Source organism: Raphanus sativus, chromosome 5 (genome assembly GCF_000801105.2).
Source record: "Raphanus sativus cultivar WK10039 chromosome 5, ASM80110v3, whole genome shotgun sequence".
In the NCBI taxonomy this organism is placed as follows: Eukaryota; Viridiplantae; Streptophyta; class Magnoliopsida; order Brassicales; family Brassicaceae; genus Raphanus; species Raphanus sativus.
The window spans coordinates 913,974-932,800 of NC_079515.1; the positions used below are offsets into that span (position 1 = coordinate 913,974).

General features: G+C 33.7%; 6 protein-coding genes across 7 annotated transcripts; 5 read left to right on the plus strand and 1 right to left on the minus strand.

Moving 5' to 3' along the window:
• Positions 1-6,160: 6,160 nt before the first annotated feature.
• On the plus strand, positions 6,161-8,367 carry LOC108856326 (uncharacterized). The gene is made up of 6 exons (XM_056985978.1): positions 6,161-6,442; positions 7,105-7,195; positions 7,355-7,470; positions 7,622-7,681; positions 7,782-7,847; positions 7,945-8,367. The coding sequence occupies exons 1-6, from the start codon at positions 6,386-6,388 to the stop codon at positions 8,131-8,133; spliced, it is 579 nt and encodes a 192-aa protein (XP_056841958.1). The 5' UTR covers positions 6,161-6,385; the 3' UTR covers positions 8,134-8,367.
• A 280-nt stretch (positions 8,368-8,647) lies between these two features.
• LOC108862448 (uncharacterized protein At1g51745) lies at positions 8,648-12,160 on the plus strand. Its single transcript, XM_018636587.2, has 4 exons — positions 8,648-9,269; positions 9,366-9,931; positions 10,029-10,301; positions 10,571-12,160. The coding sequence occupies exons 1-4, from the start codon at positions 9,088-9,090 to the stop codon at positions 11,815-11,817; spliced, it is 2,268 nt and encodes a 755-aa protein (XP_018492089.1). The 5' UTR covers positions 8,648-9,087; the 3' UTR covers positions 11,818-12,160.
• An 81-nt stretch (positions 12,161-12,241) lies between these two features.
• Positions 12,242-14,098, minus strand: LOC108862450 (late embryogenesis abundant protein At5g17165). The gene is made up of 2 exons (XM_018636589.2): positions 13,875-14,098; positions 12,242-12,702 (listed from the first exon to the last, which is right to left on the minus strand). Exons 1-2 carry the CDS (start codon positions 13,979-13,981, stop codon positions 12,450-12,452), a joined length of 360 nt encoding a protein of 119 aa, XP_018492091.1. The 5' UTR covers positions 13,982-14,098; the 3' UTR covers positions 12,242-12,449.
• A 274-nt stretch (positions 14,099-14,372) lies between these two features.
• Positions 14,373-15,033, plus strand: LOC108862449 (uncharacterized). Its single transcript, XM_018636588.2, has one exon. It carries the CDS (start codon positions 14,456-14,458, stop codon positions 14,846-14,848), a length of 393 nt encoding a protein of 130 aa, XP_018492090.1. The 5' UTR covers positions 14,373-14,455; the 3' UTR covers positions 14,849-15,033.
• A 138-nt stretch (positions 15,034-15,171) lies between these two features.
• On the plus strand, positions 15,172-16,694 carry LOC130495041 (protein OXIDATIVE STRESS 3 LIKE 3-like). 2 transcript variants are annotated; one of them, XM_056985979.1, is made up of 2 exons: positions 15,172-16,108; positions 16,199-16,694. In XM_056985979.1, exons 1-2 carry the CDS (start codon positions 15,966-15,968, stop codon positions 16,500-16,502), a joined length of 447 nt encoding a protein of 148 aa, XP_056841959.1. In that variant the 5' UTR covers positions 15,172-15,965; the 3' UTR covers positions 16,503-16,694. The 2 variants fall into 2 exon arrangements, with proteins under 2 accessions (XP_056841959.1, XP_056841960.1); XM_056985980.1 differs by having other exon boundaries at positions 16,202-16,694.
• A 144-nt stretch (positions 16,695-16,838) lies between these two features.
• LOC108859181 (glutathione S-transferase F11) lies at positions 16,839-17,908 on the plus strand. The gene is made up of 3 exons (XM_018633042.2): positions 16,839-17,110; positions 17,200-17,248; positions 17,369-17,908. Exons 1-3 carry the CDS (start codon positions 16,964-16,966, stop codon positions 17,815-17,817), a joined length of 645 nt encoding a protein of 214 aa, XP_018488544.1. The 5' UTR covers positions 16,839-16,963; the 3' UTR covers positions 17,818-17,908.
• The last annotated feature ends 919 nt before the right edge of the window (positions 17,909-18,827 follow it).

Here is an 18,827-nt window from a genome sequence, read left to right on the forward strand (position 1 = left end):
AAACAAGACATATACCCGCCCTTTGAAGGGCGGGTCAAAATCTAGTCTTTAGGTTAATCGTCTAGGTCAAATCAACATTGGTAAATGTTCTCTTACTCGGATTGAAAACCGGTCTCAGTCTCTTTGATTATTATAAACCGAATTACAACTTAATTCGAGAAAGTAAACTAATACAAATCTAAAGTTTAATTGGTAAACTAGTTTTTGACCCGCACGCCTGTGCGGGTGTTTGTTTTAATTTCTATATTGAAAAAAAATTATATGAATAGTTGTATATTTTTTTCATATTTACCTATATAATATTTTAAAGCACAATAATTTTAAAGTTGATATGAGGTAATTTGTTTAATATAACATCTTTTGTTCCTAAAAAATACTTCAACCTTTCATATTAAGTATGTATGTAGTTCTTATTTTATATTGTACCAAGGTTAAAATTTTTTTGGTATAAAGAATGATCATTTCATCTCTTTGTCATGAATCCAAGAATTGTAAATAGTTTCTCCCAGTTGGAATCAAATTGAGATGGCGGTAATTCGAGTCAAAATCTTTGGACAACCGCATCATGATCTAAGGTAAAAATTTGTTAGAATGAAATTTTAAATTAATGAGGTTAATATGTTAAGTTGTTTAATTTGAAAAGTGTACTGAGGATTCATTTCTATAATTATATGGTAGTTAAAAGTAAAGACTGGAATTGAGAAATTGATATCTTTTTGGTTATGCGGTTTCTAAAAATTAGGCATACATTAAGCTAAATTACTTAAAATATCAAAAAAATTAAAAATATTTTCTTGAGATAATGAAAATTGTTGGTGTCGAAAATGGTATGTTATTTTATAGGTACAATGGTTCTTAAAATGTTCCGTTGATGCATTTTTGAGTACCATGTTCTGTCCCCAAAATATTATGATAATATATGTATTCACTAACCATAAAATATTCGGAAACGTAGACTTTATATTACTATATACCTTTTCTCAATTTATTATACCGTGATTCCAATACAGTATAATATAATATTAGTCATGGTTTGGTTTATATAAAGAAAAAAATATAATTTTAGGTAGATACAAATAATATAATCCCTAGTGTCAGTTGTAAAAGAAAAAAAATAACTCTAATGTCAATACGACATGAAGGTATGTAATGTAAGAACAAAAATCCTTAAAATCTGTTTTATCATAACTCAAGATAGGAAAATAATAAATAACTTACAAAACTGGCTTCTAAATTACATATATACTATCTTAAGATGAACCACAAAAAAATCCATCGGTTAGTTAACATTCAGTAAATGGCATATCCAATAATAATTAGTAAATATATAGAGATAATGTTAATGGCACAAGATGTAAATATTATGATGAAGTAAGGGTAAGGGCAATTTCCCAAATGTACTTCGGTTTTAATATGTTAGATATTGTTTAACCGAAGAATAGGGAAAATATAATTAAAATGTATGAAAAAAACTAAACTGCTAAGAGTTATAATATGTGGAATGAAAACTGTTGAATAATTTTTTAAAAATTGGAAATTTTTTGGGATGGTGAAATACATATTAGATTGATTAAAATGTTCTTATAGTATTTAATTTATTATAAGAAAAAAATATCAATAATTAAACTAATTACTACAAAATGTGAAAATAACTAAAATTTGTTATAAATGTTATATAGTATTGATTTTTATAATGTTACCATATAAATTATAGTATAATTTAATTGATAATATAATTATTTACATTTAAAATTTACTATCAATGTTTATAAACATAATGCTACATATGTTAGTGAATACGCCATCAAGCTTGTTGAGTAATTTATTAAACTATTGAATCTATACAATTGAGGTTGAAAAACCTAAAACAAATACGTGGATTTGTTTGGTTGAATAAATTTAACTAGTTGAAAGTTGAAAAAAATGGAATCCACAAATGATAATTTCTCTATTTTTGAGTAAATTGGTTTAAAACTCTAAAAGAATGATGAAATTAAGAAAACGCATTTGATGTGACAAGTTTGAGTCTATGGGGAAATGTATCATGGTGTGGGATTTAGGGTATTAGATTAATTAGGGTACAAATTGAATGTATGGGGTGCAATTTCTCTATTTTTTATACATCCTAATTTTTACATATCAAATATTTTATGGAAAATAAGTTTTTTGTAATAAAAATATTTATCGCAAATTCATCATTTTCATAATCTATAAATAGAGATTTGCTTTATCTGATTTAAATATTAAAAAATATTTTTTATTAAATAATTATGTGGAAAATAAGAAAATGATGTTGAATAATAAATATGTAAAAGGAAAGTGTTGAATAAAAAAACCATTGTACATGGTCTAAGCTCATCATTCACCAAAATGAGTGTATTAGTGGTGACACAATTTGTGAAAGAACTTTGTGAGTTGAGAAGGTACCTTGTTAATTTAAGAAACAATATACAAATTTTTTTTGTACGGTCCAAAATATTTATACTCATGTATATTTACTAGTTTAACCACAAATATTGGTGTCTCTTCTATTTAACAACATTTCATCCAAGCTCAGTTGAATATGTTTTTCTCTCTTCTTTAAGATAACAAAGATCTATATGTTAAGGGGGTGTTATTGGATTGTGTATTTTAATAGATTTGGAAATCAAAGTCAAATTCAGTGTTATTGGTTCTATGATTTTAAATTCATATGTAAATCTAGTGTTATTGGTTTTATGATTTTAAAATAAATTTAAAAATCAAGTCAAATTCAGTGTTATTGGTTCTATAATTTTAAAATAGATTTCAAAATCATGTGTTATTCAATAGCAGTGATTTGTTTAAGGATTTGATTTGAAATTGGATTTTAATGGATTTATAAATATTTTTAAGACCAAAATACAAAGAAACAAATATTGAATTAAACCTTGTTATTTGGTTGGATTTGTATTATTAGTTTTCTTCATTCTATAATCACCACTCAAGTTTCCCCAAACCAACTTGCATGTTCTAGATTCTATAATCACTATTATTAATATCATATTTTCTAGTTTAAAAATAATATTTTTAATTACATTTTTACAAATAACCCAAAGAAAAAAAAATTTGATGATGAAAAAAATAATAATGATGAAAAAGTTCTTGACTTCTTGTAACCAAAACCAGAATTTGAGAACATAAAAGAAAAAAATGAAAAAGATATATTTTTATATTTATTAACTTTATCACAAACTAAAACTACTACAAATTCATTTGGTTGATTTACGATAATCCATTGATTTGATTTTGAAGTTCATCTGATTTGTTTTAAAATTAATTGTCTGATTTTAAAATCATTGGATTTACCAAGGATTTCAAACTGCAGGAAAGATTTATAAATCCATTAAAGTACATGATCCAATAACCCCCACTAAAGTATCTGTTGCTAAATTTGAGGGAGGAGAGACAGCGAATTCTTTTGGTTCCTGGAGGCATTATCATAGCAAAGTTTTCAAACAGTGTCTCTTTGTAGAGCTTCTTAATATAGAGAAAGAAGTGTGTGCTTTATTTCTTTTGTTAGCTTGGATGATTTGGTTTAATAGTATCAATGAAATTTTTACATGAGCTGAAACCATAATCAAATGCCATAACAAATAAAAGTTCAGAGGAATTTATTTAAGTACTAATTTAATATTACTTTCAAATTTATCACTAAATGATGATAATTTTAATAAATACGATAACTGTATGATTAAAATGACTAAACTAACACTCTTAAATCTTTTATAAATATTTAATAATCATTTATAAAAATTTATAAGTTCAACTTCACTCCTTAATACTAAATACTAAACATTAATCACTAAATCCTATACTCAAATGTTAAAATATTTTTGGTTTAATGTATTTTTAAAAATGATAGTCAACTTATAATATTTCAATTAGTTTCTCTTAAAGTTTTTTACTTTATTTGTTATAGATAAAGTTGTATAGGCTAGTACATACAAGTAATATATTGTTATGAATACATTAGAAAGCTTCACATTGACCATGTCTGCTTTCACATTGCAATCATGCTAAATACCTTAAGAACAAAATTGTTACTCCAAATTCCTTTTCAAATGATAAATTTTAGGATTCAAATAGTTAGGCAAAAATATTTAACTTCTATATTTACAGCGATCAACTAATTAATAATAAATTATTTATATTTATTTGTTTTAATCTGTTTTACATCATATTTTAATGTTATTTTAAATTCATTTATCGTAATTATTATACTTTGATATTTTTTGTTTTTCTATATTTTATAAAATATTTCATTAATATTAAGGAAATTTCACTTTTACCGAGTACCACTAGTTATGTTTATCTTCATTAAAGGTACATTTTCAAAAATATATTCTTTATTAAAAAGATAAAATATAGATATATAAATATAAATAATTATTTAAAATAAAGAAGTAAAAAAAATTATATAGTTTTTGAATTATAACTCTTCAATTTTTTTTTTTTGGAAATTTTCTTTTGGAAACTCGAAAATTCCTTTTGAATAGTTTTTGTACAGTTAGGTATTTATTTATATATTTATTAAAATTGAAACTCCATATTTCAAAACCACATACTATAAACCATATGCCTAAATTAGTTAACCATAAAATTATAAGTGTTTATTTACCGGGAAAATTTTAATTTTGCCACAAGTTTGATACTATTTTTCAAATTTACCATCAATTAATGAATATTTTCAAAAATATCCTAAATTTATGATAAAATAACACTAAGTTAATTTTTTTAAATATTTATAGAACATTTATAAACTCAATCCGACCATTATTATTAAACCCTAAACAATAATCACTAAAATATAAACTCAAATTTTAATAATTTTTTTTATTGAAGGTATTTTTAAAAATTGATACTTAACTTATGGTATTTTTAACAATTTTCTTTTTTACCTATAAAAATAAGGGTAATCATAGTTAAAATAAACATAAAAATAGTATTACAAATGTGGTAGTTTTGGCGATTTTTCATTAAAATTTTCATATTTTACATTAATTATATTATTTTATTACTTATAAACTTAAATCTACATTATATATATTCAAAATAACATGAAACTATTCACAATATTTTATATAATTTTATATTAAATTTTATCAATTAGGATTTTATCTCTTCGTTAAAATTAATATATAGAAAATTTTGGATATTTTTATTGATATATTAATTACGTTTTAATAAATATTTTATAGTAAAATTTTAACAAGTTTGTCTTTTTTGCTCAACAAACAAGTTTGTCTTAAAACTTATAAAATAGTGGGTACATCACTGTTCATATTTTAGGCTAATAGCTTATTAGGTTCAAATCAACATAATCCTAAGGGGGATGTATTCAATTTAGCATTTGATGTGATTTGATTTTTAATGGAGTTTTAGATGATTTTAATAAGTTGCAGAGATTTAGGTGATTTTTGTTAAACTACTCTAGAATATCACCTAAGGGGGGTGTATTCAACTGAGAGTTTCAGGTGATTTGTATTAAAATGACAAATCCACTGTTATTCAAACATGAATTTTAAAAACTCATTTAAAATCCACTGTTATTGAACTTGACATTTCGTAAAGTACTCTGAAATCCACTGTTATTGAAAATATTTTAAGTTGTGGGATTTTAAAGTTTTGAGGTGATTTTAGGGTGTTTGGGTGGAGTTTCTTAGTTAAAAAAAAATAAAACTCAAATCCCATTGTTTTAGGTGATATTCTAAAGTAGTTTAACAAAAATCACCTAAATCTCTGCAACTTATTAAAATCATCTAAAACTCCATTAAAAATCAAATCACATCAAATGCTAAATTGAATACATCCCCTAAAACAATGGGATTTGAGTTTTATTTTTTTTTAACTAAGAAATTCCACCCAAACACCCTAAAATCACCTCAAAACTTTAAAATCCACAACTTAAAATATTTTCAATAACAGTGGATTTCAGAGTACTTTACGAAATGTCAAGTTCAATAACAGTGGATTTTAAATGAGTTTTTAAAATTCATGTTTGAATAACAGTGGATTTGTCATTTTAATACAAATCACCTGAAACTCTCAGTTGAATACACCCTCCTAAATGTAACTCGGATTGGAAACCGGTGTGAGAGACAGTCGGTATGATTTTTGTAAACCGAGTTACATTCAAACCAAGCCGACCGAATCTAAAAGACAGACAAATTGGAATCATCATCCCTCGTAACGAAAACGCTACCTTCTCTTCTCTTCTCTTCTCTTCTCTCTTCCCTTTTTCTTTCTCGGAAGAAAGATCTTCCTCGTGTTCCTGGAAATCAATCAATCGTCTTCGTTTAGTTATCTCTGTTATTAATAGAAAGTACAATAGAGGAGGGATCAGAGAGCTTTTGGGGGCGTTGACATGGGTCAAACTTTTCGCAAGCTTTTCGATACTTTCTTTGGCAATCAGGAAATGAGGGTAACTCCCCTTCCTTCTCTTAATCTTCTAATTGAATTTTTGATTCTCGTCTTATGATCGTTTACTAGGTTCCTTTTTTCTTATGGAATCGCGTTCGTTAACCTATTGTGATGTATAACGATTATTCTTAGTTTTTAAACCGCTTTTGCTTTGCTCACTGATCGATTTTGGGATGTATTTTAGAGATGTTCGAAGAGTTACTTAGTTGTTTCATTAGCCCTCAATTGACTCAGATTCACTGTATGGAATCTATTGATATAGAAGTGAACGAGTGATTGAATGCTATCACAAAATGGTATTAGCTAAGAATATTCAATAGCAATATACTAAGTTTTTTTACTTCTGCCATCAGATAGAGTGTTTCATTAGCAGTTGTTTAGCTATATGAATCGAATTTGGAAAAAAATAGAAAGTTCTCTTGCTACAGAATTTCCCTTCAGAGTACCTGCACATTTGAGAATCTTGATGTAACCAATTCCACTTGTATACACAGAGAAAGATATGATCTTTTGTTTTCTTTGTATTATTAATGGTCTTGCTTATACACCCAGCCAGCTTGTTAGTCACCACCAGTGCAATACTTTTAACTGATCTGTGCTGCTAAGATTCTGGTGGTGTTACTTCTTGATTTGTTGTTGTGCTTTTTTGATTGGAGACTCCAGGTCGTTATGCTGGGTCTGGATGCGGCCGGCAAAACAACTATACTCTACAAGCTCCACATAGGAGAAGTTCTGTCCACTGTTCCCACAATCGGTGAGTTAGAAGATTGCTTCAAGCAGCATCTTGATTGGTGGTCTCTTTGCGATTTTTTTTTCTTTTATCTCACCACTCTTAGTCTGTCATGTACTGCAGTTTATGATGGCGGATATGTTACTGGTTTGCTGAGGATTTTGAACTTTTTTCTTAACACAGGTTTCAATGTGGAGAAAGTCCAGTACAAGAATGTGATGTTCACAGTTTGGGATGTTGGTGGCCAAGAAAAGCTCAGGCCCTTGTGGAGGCATTACTTCAATAATACCGATGGACTTGTATGTCTACACTTATCTCGCCTATGTGTGTAGTCAGATAGTTATTCCATAAGAGTCTTTTCTCATCTACTTGCTCTGATTCTTCAAATGAGAATTTTCAGACAGATGATCTCCTCATCTTGTTTCTCTGATTTTTTTCTACGCCTTGCAGATATACGTGGTAGATTCCTTGGACCGTGAGAGAATTGGTAAAGCTAAGCAAGAGTTTCAGGTTATACTACTGTACCTTTAGATATTACTGCACAAGGCCCTTGTTAAAATTTAGTCTCTGCAGAGTTTCTAACCTCTGCTAACTGTTTTTTTTTGTGCAGGAGATCATAAAAGACCCATTCATGCTTAATAGCGTCATTCTAGTGTTTGCAAACAAACAAGACATGGTAAAAAAAAATTCAAAGCCTTAGTTTTCCATAATTGATTTTTTTCTTATTTCTTTGTCATTTACCAATATTCATCCTAACTCTGTGTGAACCTCAGAGAGGAGCCATGTCTCCCCGAGAAGTATGTGAAGGGCTTGGCTTATTAGATCTCAAGAACAGGAAATGGCATATACAAGGCACATGTGCTCTTCAAGGAGATGGCCTCTATGAAGGCTTAGACTGGTTATCCTCTACGCTCAAAGAGGTTAGAGCAGCTGGTTTCTCATCCGCTGGCCCCTTGTTTTAACCTACTTTTGTCCGCATATGACCAAATCAAGCTCATGGTGTCTCTCAAGTCTCTCCACCATTATATACTTTTGTTCCATAACCAAAGTCTTCTTCTTGGCCTCTGAAGACTTTTTGTGAAAGCCAATGTTATTATCAAACTATACTCACTGTTTGCATGATATGACGCTTGGGCTTCATTGTATACACTGATGAAAAAAAATGTTTAATATGCAAAATTATCGTTAATTGTCCCCTTTGAAGCTGCATGAAGTAGGTGTAATGATGGGATATCCTTTTACCTCGATAAATTATTGAATACCTTGATTAATTAATGAATAGAGCTCTTGCAAAAAAAAAAGTTTTGAATAGAGTTCAGTCGAGATTTTAAAAAGTTGAAAAAATTTACAAATAAAGAAAAAATATAAAGGAATGTGGTGGGCCTAAAACCTAAAGTGTACGTTAATGGGCCTTTAATTCGGTAACGTAGCACGCGCTTTTCGGGAGCGCGTGTTAATTATAGAAACGGCGCGGCTCGCAATAACCATCCGGAGGAGAGAGAGAGACGGAGAGGAGCGAGAGACTAGAGGACGCGGAGGTTTGAGAGAGAGAGAGAGAGACTAACTGATATAGGTTTATATAGAGAGACGGTGGAAAGCAGAGAAAGAGGTTTAAAACCTAACCTGCGGTAGAGAGAGAGAGAGAGAGCGTAGGATTGTTATTATGGGAGTTCTCCAAATCTGAATGGAAAGCTTAGTCCTCGCCGTATTCACTTGGTCCTCGATCCGCCGCGAGTCGTCTGTATCACCGCCGGCTGAGCTTCTTTTCAGGTAGATCATTGACATCACCGTAGAAGGAACTTGTATTCGTCTAGAGAATGGTAGACTTTTGAGACCTGTTTCCCCTGAGTAGTGACTTAGAAGAAAACTCGTAGAGAAAGTGTGATCTTGAGTGTAGAGAGGGAAAGAGAGAAAGGATGGGAAGTCCAGGATCAGGTGCGGCGGATTGCACGGTTGGTTCGATTGTGTGGGTGAGGAGGAGGAACGGCTCGTGGTGGCCTGGGAAGATACTAGGACAGGATGATCTTGACTCTACGCATATCACCTCTCCACGATCTGGAACTCCGGTGAAGCTTCTGGGGAGAGAGGATGCAAGTGTGTAAGTCTCTCTTTCTTTTATCTGTATTGATAAAACTCTTTCATTAGCGTTTGGATTTGATTTACTGAGAGCATTTTTTTGTGTTCATGTTTTTAGGGATTGGTACAACTTAGAGAAATCCAAGCGGGTGAAGCCGTTTCGGTGCGGCGATTTTGATGACTGCATTGAGAAGGTAGAGACTTCGCAGGGGTTGACGATAAGAAAGAGAGAGAAGTATGCTCGTAGAGAAGATGCGATTCTCCATGCTCTTGAGCTTGAGAAGGAGATTCTGAAGAAGGAAGTGAAACTAGAAACTGTTGGCAGGCCTAGGGATAGGGCTAGGGGTGACTCTCCTGATGCAGCCAAGGAGAGAATGGTTGTGTCTAGGGGGGTTCGTGATATCTCTAATGGGACACGAGAGTCCACTGGTGGTCTAGGGCGTAACCATGTTGGTGATGTTGTGCATTTGCGCAAAGATAAAGAGGAAGACCAGACGAGATTTGAGGAAGCGGCACAGCCGCGAATGAGAGGCTTGCAGGACTTTGGGCTGAGAACCGCCTCTTCAAAGCGAAAGTTTTCGTCATCCAATGGTCCTGATACTTCCTTCAAGTCTCTGGCCAGAAGCAACTCTTCAGCTTCTTCTAGTGGAGATCATAGCATGGAGAGACCTAGTTTTACCCTCGGTAAGATGATTTGCAAAAGTGTGTAGATGGTTGGACACCAAAGACTTCTGGCTCTTGACATAAAATTATCATGCAATCAATTTTGACTCTGTTGCAGGAAAGGAGAAGACTAGGAATTCGATGGAGGCTAAAAGGACTAAATACATGTTTGCACCAAATGAATCTAATGATGTTTTAGGTCTTCATGAGAGTTTGCTAAGCCACAGGCAGGCAATGCATTCCTCCTTTGCTGGTGACCATTCTCGTTATTCGCTTTCAGAGTATGACCCTCCTGATTTCTTGGAAGATATTGAATCTGTTTCTTCTGAATCCGAAACTGATTCTTCTGATATGGAGGAGGATACTGATGATGACATTCCCTTGCTGTCAGGTGAAGCTTTTCTGGACCGCTAAAAGCTAGTTTCATATCACATTAATATTTTCTACTTTTGCAAAACTTAGTTTTCAGTTATTTTCAACGATACTCACTTCTGATTCTTCTTTGTCTTCCATTGGTGTTAAGCCTCTTGACTTTAGAAACCAGTTAACCGTTTTGGTTGCTTGGACAAAAGTTATCTATGTGCGCATCGTAGTTATCTATGTGTGCATAATTTTTAGCTATTCCCTAACTAGAGTTTGAATTTCTTTTTTCTCGTACAGGAGCTGGGCGTCATTCAGAGCAACGCAATACTTTTAGTAGACATATGTCAGCAGAAGATGAAAGCACCAGCAGTGAGGAAGACTGTTATGAGTCATCCATTTCTGGCGACTCTTCTCACCTTTATTCCCAAGATCCTGATAATGAAGATGGTACAGTTTCCAAGTGGCAGCTCAAGGGAAAAAGAAACATGCGCAATCTTCCAAGAAGGTCTGCGCGTAAGAGGGAAATGCACCGCAATCGTCTGGAAGATGGAAGATATTCTGAATATAAGAGAAGGGCATTTGCCTATGGATTAGATTCTAGTGGGACAAATGACATGAGCGATGGAACTGATGACACTGATCCCAACGAGAGACAGTTCAGGGACAGAATGATTGGACCAGGTGATGATGAGTATCGGCTCTCAACTATGGTTGCATCCGGATTTAAGAACATCTACAGCCATGACATGCTGGACTGGGATGATGATCCTTGGGAAGGCCAGATTGGTAAAAAGAAGCGATGGGAGGAAAAATTTGAAGGTTCAGGTCAGGAGTTCCATGCTTCTCATCGACATTCTAGAAGAACTATGTATTCTCCATTGATGGATGTGGAATTAGAAGTACGAGGAAGCTACCAGAAAGGGCCTGTCCCAATTGTCTCCCTGATGAGTAAGTTAAACAGCAGAGCGATAATTGGACATCCAGTGGAAGTGGAAGTCTTAGCAGATGGTTCCTCTGAGTCATATATACAGAGAACTGAGTACTTCGGTAATGAAACAACATACCATGACAAACCCTTTCTACTACCCCAGGCTTGGAAGACTGCAAGAAGGAGTAGCTCACGCGTTCCACGGCTGCATCCATTATCACCATCACTCGAAGCCGATGCTGGTGATCATTCTCCGTCAGGTCAGGGAAGAAAACCGTTTTTTAAGAAACTTGGTTCGGGAAACTTTAATAATGATGATAACTCGCTGAGGAGAAGCAACCTAATGCACATTCCACGACCACCTGGAGAGAGAAAACAACAGCAAAAGAAGCTGCTGAAGAACACAAACGCAACCCCTAGTCAGAAGACGAGGGCACTGTCATCATTTGGCAGTGAACAAGCACACAACGGGACAAAGGCGATGGGGGATGGGACTCGCGAGCTATCTAACAGACGTGTATTACCTGGACCACCAACCGTGGCCTGCATACCAGTCAAACTAGTTTTTAGCAGATTACTGGAGAAAATAAATAGACCGCTGTCAAAGCCACAGTGAAAGCCTTTTATAAGAGAAGGAGTAATCAATAACAAGAGCTCTGTACTCTAAGCCTAAACGAGATTTACAGGTACAAAACATATAACCATGTCTTGTGTCTGGTTTTCGTAGAATGGGAGTCACGTTAGGGCATCAAAGTTCTGGGGTGATGGGTCTTTTTGAGTAACCATCAGGCTTTGTTTATGTACTCTGTGAGGAAAAGTTAGTCGTAGGGAGAACAATTTACGTAGAGACTCTGGTTACTTATTGGTACAGATGAGGTGGAGAGTTAGAACAATGATACAACTGGTTCGTTTTGTATATTTATTTATCACTCTCTTGAGAAAGCTGTCTCTTTGATTTAGTTCCAGCTTTAGATTTGTTAGTGTTTTTTTTGTGCTTTCATTTGCTGAATCTTCTACTGGCTAATTAATTTACTCAATAATCAAATATCATCGACTCGGTTTGGTTCGTTTTTGAATTATATAATAAAACCCTTAAGACATATTAGACGGGGAAAACAAAGGGACCCTTCAGACATAACAGACCTTGGAAGGTTTTTTAGGATACTACTACTTGACATACAGTTTGTCTACTTGGAAACTTATTACAACATTAAACCATCAGAAGAAAACAGCAGGAGAAAGACAGACTTAAACATGGTGAGTCTTGTCCGAGTCCTCGAGACTTGTGGGACGAAACCAAGCAGTCTCCTCCAACACCGCCGAGTCTTGGCGAGCAGCCTCCGCTGCTGCACTCTGATCAGTCGTGGAAGGACCAAAAACTCCGGTTTGAGGATGAGGAGACCAGTATTTATCAGAATCTGGCTTTATGACGTCATCAGGAACTGCAGTTGCCTGCAATTCATCCTCCACGTTCTTGTCATAAGCTGAGGAATGCCCACTCCTGTTAAAATAAAATTATAAATTTGAATGATCTAATTAAAGTTTCCAAGGAAAATTAATAAAAACTATTTTTCCTGTTGGGTGGGAGATAGTTGTTAGGTAGGTGAGACATTACCAGTTTACCACCACGAAATACCCACAACAAGAAATGAACAATTCTTATAAATTCTCGGGTCTTTGTATATTTATTAAAGATAGTTTTGTTTTCTGAAATGGTGAACCGAAAAAGTCCTTAAATAAAATATGAATCAAGTAATGTCAAATATGTCATGGTCAGCTTGCTATCAATTTACATATCTACAAAGCTGTCGGTCCAGTTCTTATCGTAATCTCAAAATATAAAATAATCAGCCACGTAACGTCTACTACTCACCCAAAATAATTTTTTCTTTTTTAAATTATGTACTATAGCAAAAAACTGAAAAATATGTTCCTGATTTTAAAATTTTGAAAATTGAAAACCATTAGCTGCTGGTTAGAGTTTTAACATTTGAGAGAGAAGTAAACTACAAAAGTCAATGTGGATGTCAGTTCGTTGAATGGCACGTGTTGAACCCTGAATCGGATCAGCTTTGGTATTATCCATTTAAGCCAAATGGCATATGCCATTTATCGTGCACTGTACAACACTTGTGCTTTCTGTACGAATATTTGCAAAATAAAAAAGATTCATTTTAAATAAAGAGAGTGGAAACTTTTTTTAGTACACTTGTTACCAAAAACCACAGATTCTTTTTATCTATTTCATTTTAGTTAAACAGATATGATTGGAAAAGAAGAAAAGGGCAAATCTATGACATTGAAAATATAAAAATATGCAATATTTTAATTGATCTGAATCCGTAAGCTCCTAAAAACATAGATATATGAACTTTTTGGATCTAGGATACTCGAATATTACCTTAAACCAAGTGGAAAATAGAAGTGTTTGGACTATCAATCCAATGGTAATACACAGAACGAATCAAAACATTAAATCTCTGATCTAATATGTTTTCTGACGTAGAAAAAAAAGTTTATCAGTTTCACCATAATCAAAACATTATATTATTATACACAGGACTACACTGTTGTGGAAAAAATTAGTAGTTTCTTTCACATTTTTGTCATCAATCTATATATATTTGGCTTAAATTCCTAGAAAAAAATATAGAGAGAGAGAGTGTTTGATACCGTGAAGTGAAGAGAGCAGTGTAGGTGGCGCGTGAGGAAGCGCGTGGGATGACAGCGAGCTTCCTTAGGCCGGCGATCAATTGAAAGCTCTTCGATCTGGTTGCCATACAACTCAGTTTCTTCGTCAGAGAGTAGCAGAGAAGAGAGATTTTCTTTCTTTCTTTACTTCTTTGGTTGTTGTAATAGTGAGTACGGTGGTTTAAGACAGTTTATCATGTGCTATATATGCTTTTTGAAAGAGATGGCATTAGGAGACAGAGCCCAATCAAATCCACGTCTCTCACCTACCAAACGCTGCCGTTTCACCTTCCTCTAACGCCGTTACTCAACGAATGGACGGTGCGTGAATCGAGGCCTTCACAGGCTTTAAAGATACGGCCCGTTAAAGCCTCTTATCTTCAAAAAAATTCGATTATTTGGGCTGAAGGGCTGAAATCTAAGCCTGGCCCATTTAGTCCTCTACACGTGGACGTTGCCACGTTCTTCACGTTTCTTAACATCGTCCCCTTTCACTTCACCGAGAAGAAAATATCGAAATTTCAAAACTGCGAAGAAATCAATTCAGATCTAGATCCGTGAGAATGGCTCTCGAATGGGTTGTGCTAGGCTACGCCGCGGCGGCGGAAGCGATCATGATCGTGCTCCTGACGATGCCGGGGCTCGACGGACTCCGCAAGGGACTGGTCGCCGTCACGCGCAACCTCCTGAAACCGTTTCTCTCGATCGTCCCGTTCTGCCTCTTCCTCCTGATGGACATCTACTGGAAGTACGAGACGATGCCTTCGTGCGACGGGGAGTCCTGCACGCCGTCGGAGCACCTCCGCCACCAGAAATCGATGATGAAGTCCCAGAGGAACGCGATCCTCATCGCGGCCGCGCTCGTGTTCTACTGGATCCTCTTCTCCGTCACTCATCTTGTGGTCAAGATCGAGCAGCTTAACCAGCGCGTCGAGAGGCTCAAGAACAAGGATTGATCGAGAGTCAGGTTCTCAATTCAGTGCAAGTCCTTTTTGGTTTTTGGAGTATTTTTTTTCAGGTTTCATTGTGTTTTGTTGTTTCAACGCTTATGATCTGTGGATTGAAAGGACTTTTGATTATTCGACTTTTATATGCTTGTTGGCTTGACAAGATTGAGATGGAATTTTGATTCCTCGTAATATTTTCGGTGATTCATTGAAATCAGCTTTGGTTGATTCTACGTCACACATTGTAAGTTAGTGTAGTTTTCACCAGTGTACAAATTTTATGATGCATCTAGAATCATAAGTAGTAGTATGTGATGATTGCTAGACGCCATGTTTATGACTCATCCATTTCTTTAGTGGTTGTAACTCGGCACAGAACTATGCTAGACTTACTATGCTAGACTTGACTAGTAATGCACACACAATTTCATTTTTATTCTTCTTAGATTATAGATAGAAGTTCAACTATAGCTGATTTTTTTGCTAATTTATCGAACATCGAAGATGATTTGATTATATGTTTGTGTTATAATTTGAGAGGATGATTGATTAAAGATGTAAAGAGTCTAATGATAGTGATTTGTATACGACTAACGTTAAATTTTAGCTTGTAGTAGTTTTTAATACATAACCCCAAGTGTTTTAGTACTGCATATGTTAATTGACGCTTAAGCTCATAAAATTCGTTATATCTTCTCATGTGCTTAGTGGCCCCCGTACATAAATGCTTAAAATAAAGTTTGCTTATCAATCATGTCCCCAAGAGCCAATGAATCTGTTCAAACATAGTTCGACACGTATAGTTAGGTTCGTCGTATAGAGATTCTCGATGACCTCGTTGTTTCCGCCATCTGTTTCCACCCACCACGAACATGCATCCATTCTCCGTCCATTACTACGTGTCACGATCAAACAGTATCTTATACCGACCAGGAAACTTTATTATATAACGACTGCAAAACCAGAACCCATGTTAATGGGCGTGAGCATGCTCATAATTGTCGATTAATTTTAATTACTGGCTTACTAGACATACACGTTCATCATCATAATAGTGAATTGTTTTGTATAAAAAGCCACTGTTTCTGCTCTCAAGTCTTGAAGCGGCTTTCAAGAATAAGAAAATATGCACTATCAAGAACAGATGGAGTCTCTTATGTTGGGTGAAGAACGTAAACGTGGAAATTGCGTTAGGGACGCAGACGCGGAAGCAGATGAAGGTTTTAACTCTCCTGACGATTCGGACCGTCGCAGTTCATCTTCTTTAAGGTAAGAAGAATCAAGAATCTTTCGTTTTTTCTGCTCCTTAGGCTTAGGGTAAGATCTTGTTAAAATAAACCTTGTTGTTTTTCACAACAGAAGAGGGTTGTCGAAACATTACAAAGGTAAGTCACAGTCATTCACGTCCTTGTCGGAAGCTTTAACAGTAGAGGATCTCGCAAAACCCGAGAATCCTTTAAACATAAAACTGAAGCAGCGACGGGGGAACACTCACTGTCGAAGGCTCTCCGGATGTGGAGGTGCATCGGAGCAAAGCTTAGGCGGGCACGACGCGTGCCACTCCGGAAACGGTAGGCCGCCGCGACTTTCCGGTAACAGACCGCCTCCAAGAGCCCAGACGCTCTCGGCTGCTCATATATCAGTTTTACTCACTCGAACCTAAACCTGAAAGTTTTTAACTTTGTTCTTTCTCTAAACCGGAACATAACCGGGTTTCGTTTGGGACGATGTTTTCTTAATTGTGTGAATGTAAAAGTTATTAAGTACGTTAACTCCTTTAATCATTTTGTAAATTACAGTTAATTTAAATAACTCAGGCCGTAGTAACCGTACATTATACACAAGAGATTCTGAATTCTTTTGTAAATATTATTCGTATTTTAGTAAACAACAAAACACATTAGAAAAACAAGAATTTTAATAAAAAAAACACGTTGCATTTCTCACCTACTCACCGGTCCAGCGGATTTTGAAAAAAAAAAAGATAAAAGACTGACCCAAGCCATTGAGTCTTTGGAGTTTGATATACTCTTATCCTTGCTAAAATATTTGTATTTGTAGAAACCATATTGGTTCTACAAATCATATTAACAATTACATATAGACTTTCTGTATAATCATAATATGGTAGTCAAACTATATGGGCAGATAAAAGCAGGTAATCCACAAAGAGTATTGCTCTGTTTTCTTGAAAAGGGCATCGAGTTTGAAGTTATCCATGTGGATCTCGATAAATTTGAGCAGAAAAAACCAGAGTATCTTCTTCGTCAGGTAATAAATTTTTTTAATTTATTATCAAAGAAAACAAATTTGATTATATAGTTTACTTGCGTAGCTCTTATGTTGTATACTTGTGTTAGCCGTTTGGTCAAGTTCCAGCTATTGAAGATGGAGATCTTAAGCTTTTTGGTAAGATAATCTCCTCCCCAAATTTAATAAAACTCAATGTAGATTTATTTCTTGACTAATCAAAAGTTACTGAATGAAAAATACTTAAATATGTTCGATATTCGGTTTAAAAAAAAAAAGAATCACGAGCCATAGCGAGGTATTACGCGACCAAGTATGCGGACCAAGGAACGGACCTATTGGGCAAGACCTTGGAGCAACGAGCCATCGTGGAGCAGTGGATGGAAGTTGAGGCTAACTACTTCAACGTTGTGGTTCTACCTTTAGTTATAAACATCGTGTTTACGCCCAAGTTCGACGTTGCTTTGGTGGAAGAGCTAAAGGTCAAGTTCGATAAGGTCCTGGATGTATATGAGAACCAGTTAGCTACGAACCGGTACTTAGCCGGTGCTGAGTTCACATTGGCTGATTTGACTCATATGCCCGGTATGAGGTATATAATGAATGAAGCCGGTTTGGGGAGCATGGTTACGTCTCGGGAGAATGTTAACCGGTGGTGGAATGAGATTTCGGCTAGACCGGCTTGGAAAAAACTTATGGAAATGGCTGCATCTTCCTATATTAATTGAGAAGTAATTTAAGTAACTTTTATTTATGTATCACTCATATGTGAAATTTCAAAAAATTGTTAAAATTTTATTAGTTGATAATTTTTATTAATTATTTCTTTTATTTGAATCTAAAAATAAAAAGAAATTTTAGAACTAATTAATACAAGTTACCATAAAATACATGTAATATTACAAATAATGGTTTATGGTAACTAATTGTAGAATTATAGAAAGAATATATAATATATCATCAATTTGTTTATTTTATCATTTTATCTATAATTAGATAAATTACTAGTATAACTTTTATAAAAAGAATAAATATAATGGCTGTGTACTTTTATACAAAGAATTCTATTTCTACTTGATGCATTGTTATTATACCTTTGTATGTTTTAAAATTCTGCACATGATTTATAAATCGTTTATATATATTAGTTAAGATCATTTTCATTCTAGCTTACAAAGTCATTTTATTAGAGTTCACATATCATTTATAAGACTTTTATTTAATCGCTATAAAGGTTTATAAATTCATTTATAATACTTATAAAATTTTATAAAATCATTTGTAAATTCTTCTAAATCTATCAATTATTGTATAAATGTGTAGTTATCATAATTATATGTATTGTTAAAACTATTTTTATTGAAAAATTATTATTGCACGTTACATAAAAATAGTTTTCTAAATTCATTGGTTGTGTTATAGAACCACTTTACATCGAAGTGGTATAAATTATTGAATCACTTGAGTTATAGAACCCCCTATTAGGATTTATAAAACTATTTATAAGGATTTTTAAATTTCTGAGAAATAGTTCGTAAAATATATAATTATAAATATTTGATTAATTATTTATAATTGTTTAGTAATTTTTTAAAAAAAAATCAAACTACATTATAAAATTTTATTATTTTATCATAAATTATCTTTTATGGTACATGTTCATCATTTTAACTTCTTACTCTTCACTTTAGTTAAAAATTTCAAACAACATTAAAATTTGAATTAATGTATTTTAAAA

Coding starts and splice junctions, on each gene's coding strand:
- LOC108856326 (XM_056985978.1), top strand. CDS start 6,386: ATGGGTCAAACTTTTCGCAAGCTTTTCGATACTTTCTTTGGCAATCAG. Junction 6,443..7,104: donor TTGGCAATCAGGAAATGAGG/GTAACTCCCCTT, acceptor TGGAGACTCCAG/GTCGTTATGCTGGGTCTGGA. Junction 7,196..7,354: donor GTCCACTGTTCCCACAATCG/GTGAGTTAGAAG, acceptor TTCTTAACACAG/GTTTCAATGTGGAGAAAGTC.
- LOC108862448 (XM_018636587.2), top strand. CDS start 9,088: ATGGGAAGTCCAGGATCAGGTGCGGCGGATTGCACGGTTGGTTCGATT. Junction 9,932..10,028: donor GAGACCTAGTTTTACCCTCG/GTAAGATGATTT, acceptor ACTCTGTTGCAG/GAAAGGAGAAGACTAGGAAT. Junction 10,302..10,570: donor TGACATTCCCTTGCTGTCAG/GTGAAGCTTTTC, acceptor TTTCTCGTACAG/GAGCTGGGCGTCATTCAGAG.
- LOC108862450 (XM_018636589.2), bottom strand. CDS start 13,981: ATGGCAACCAGATCGAAGAGCTTTCAATTGATCGCCGGCCTAAGGAAG. Junction 12,703..13,874: donor ACTGCTCTCTTCACTTCACG/GTATCAAACACT, acceptor TTATTTTAACAG/GAGTGGGCATTCCTCAGCTT.
- LOC108862449 (XM_018636588.2), top strand. CDS start 14,456: ATGGCTCTCGAATGGGTTGTGCTAGGCTACGCCGCGGCGGCGGAAGCG.
- LOC130495041 (XM_056985979.1), top strand. CDS start 15,966: ATGCACTATCAAGAACAGATGGAGTCTCTTATGTTGGGTGAAGAACGT. Junction 16,109..16,198: donor CGCAGTTCATCTTCTTTAAG/GTAAGAAGAATC, acceptor TTTTCACAACAG/AAGAGGGTTGTCGAAACATT.
- LOC108859181 (XM_018633042.2), top strand. CDS start 16,964: ATGGTAGTCAAACTATATGGGCAGATAAAAGCAGGTAATCCACAAAGA. Junction 17,111..17,199: donor CAGAGTATCTTCTTCGTCAG/GTAATAAATTTT, acceptor TACTTGTGTTAG/CCGTTTGGTCAAGTTCCAGC. Junction 17,249..17,368: donor TGGAGATCTTAAGCTTTTTG/GTAAGATAATCT, acceptor AAAAAAAAAAAG/AATCACGAGCCATAGCGAGG.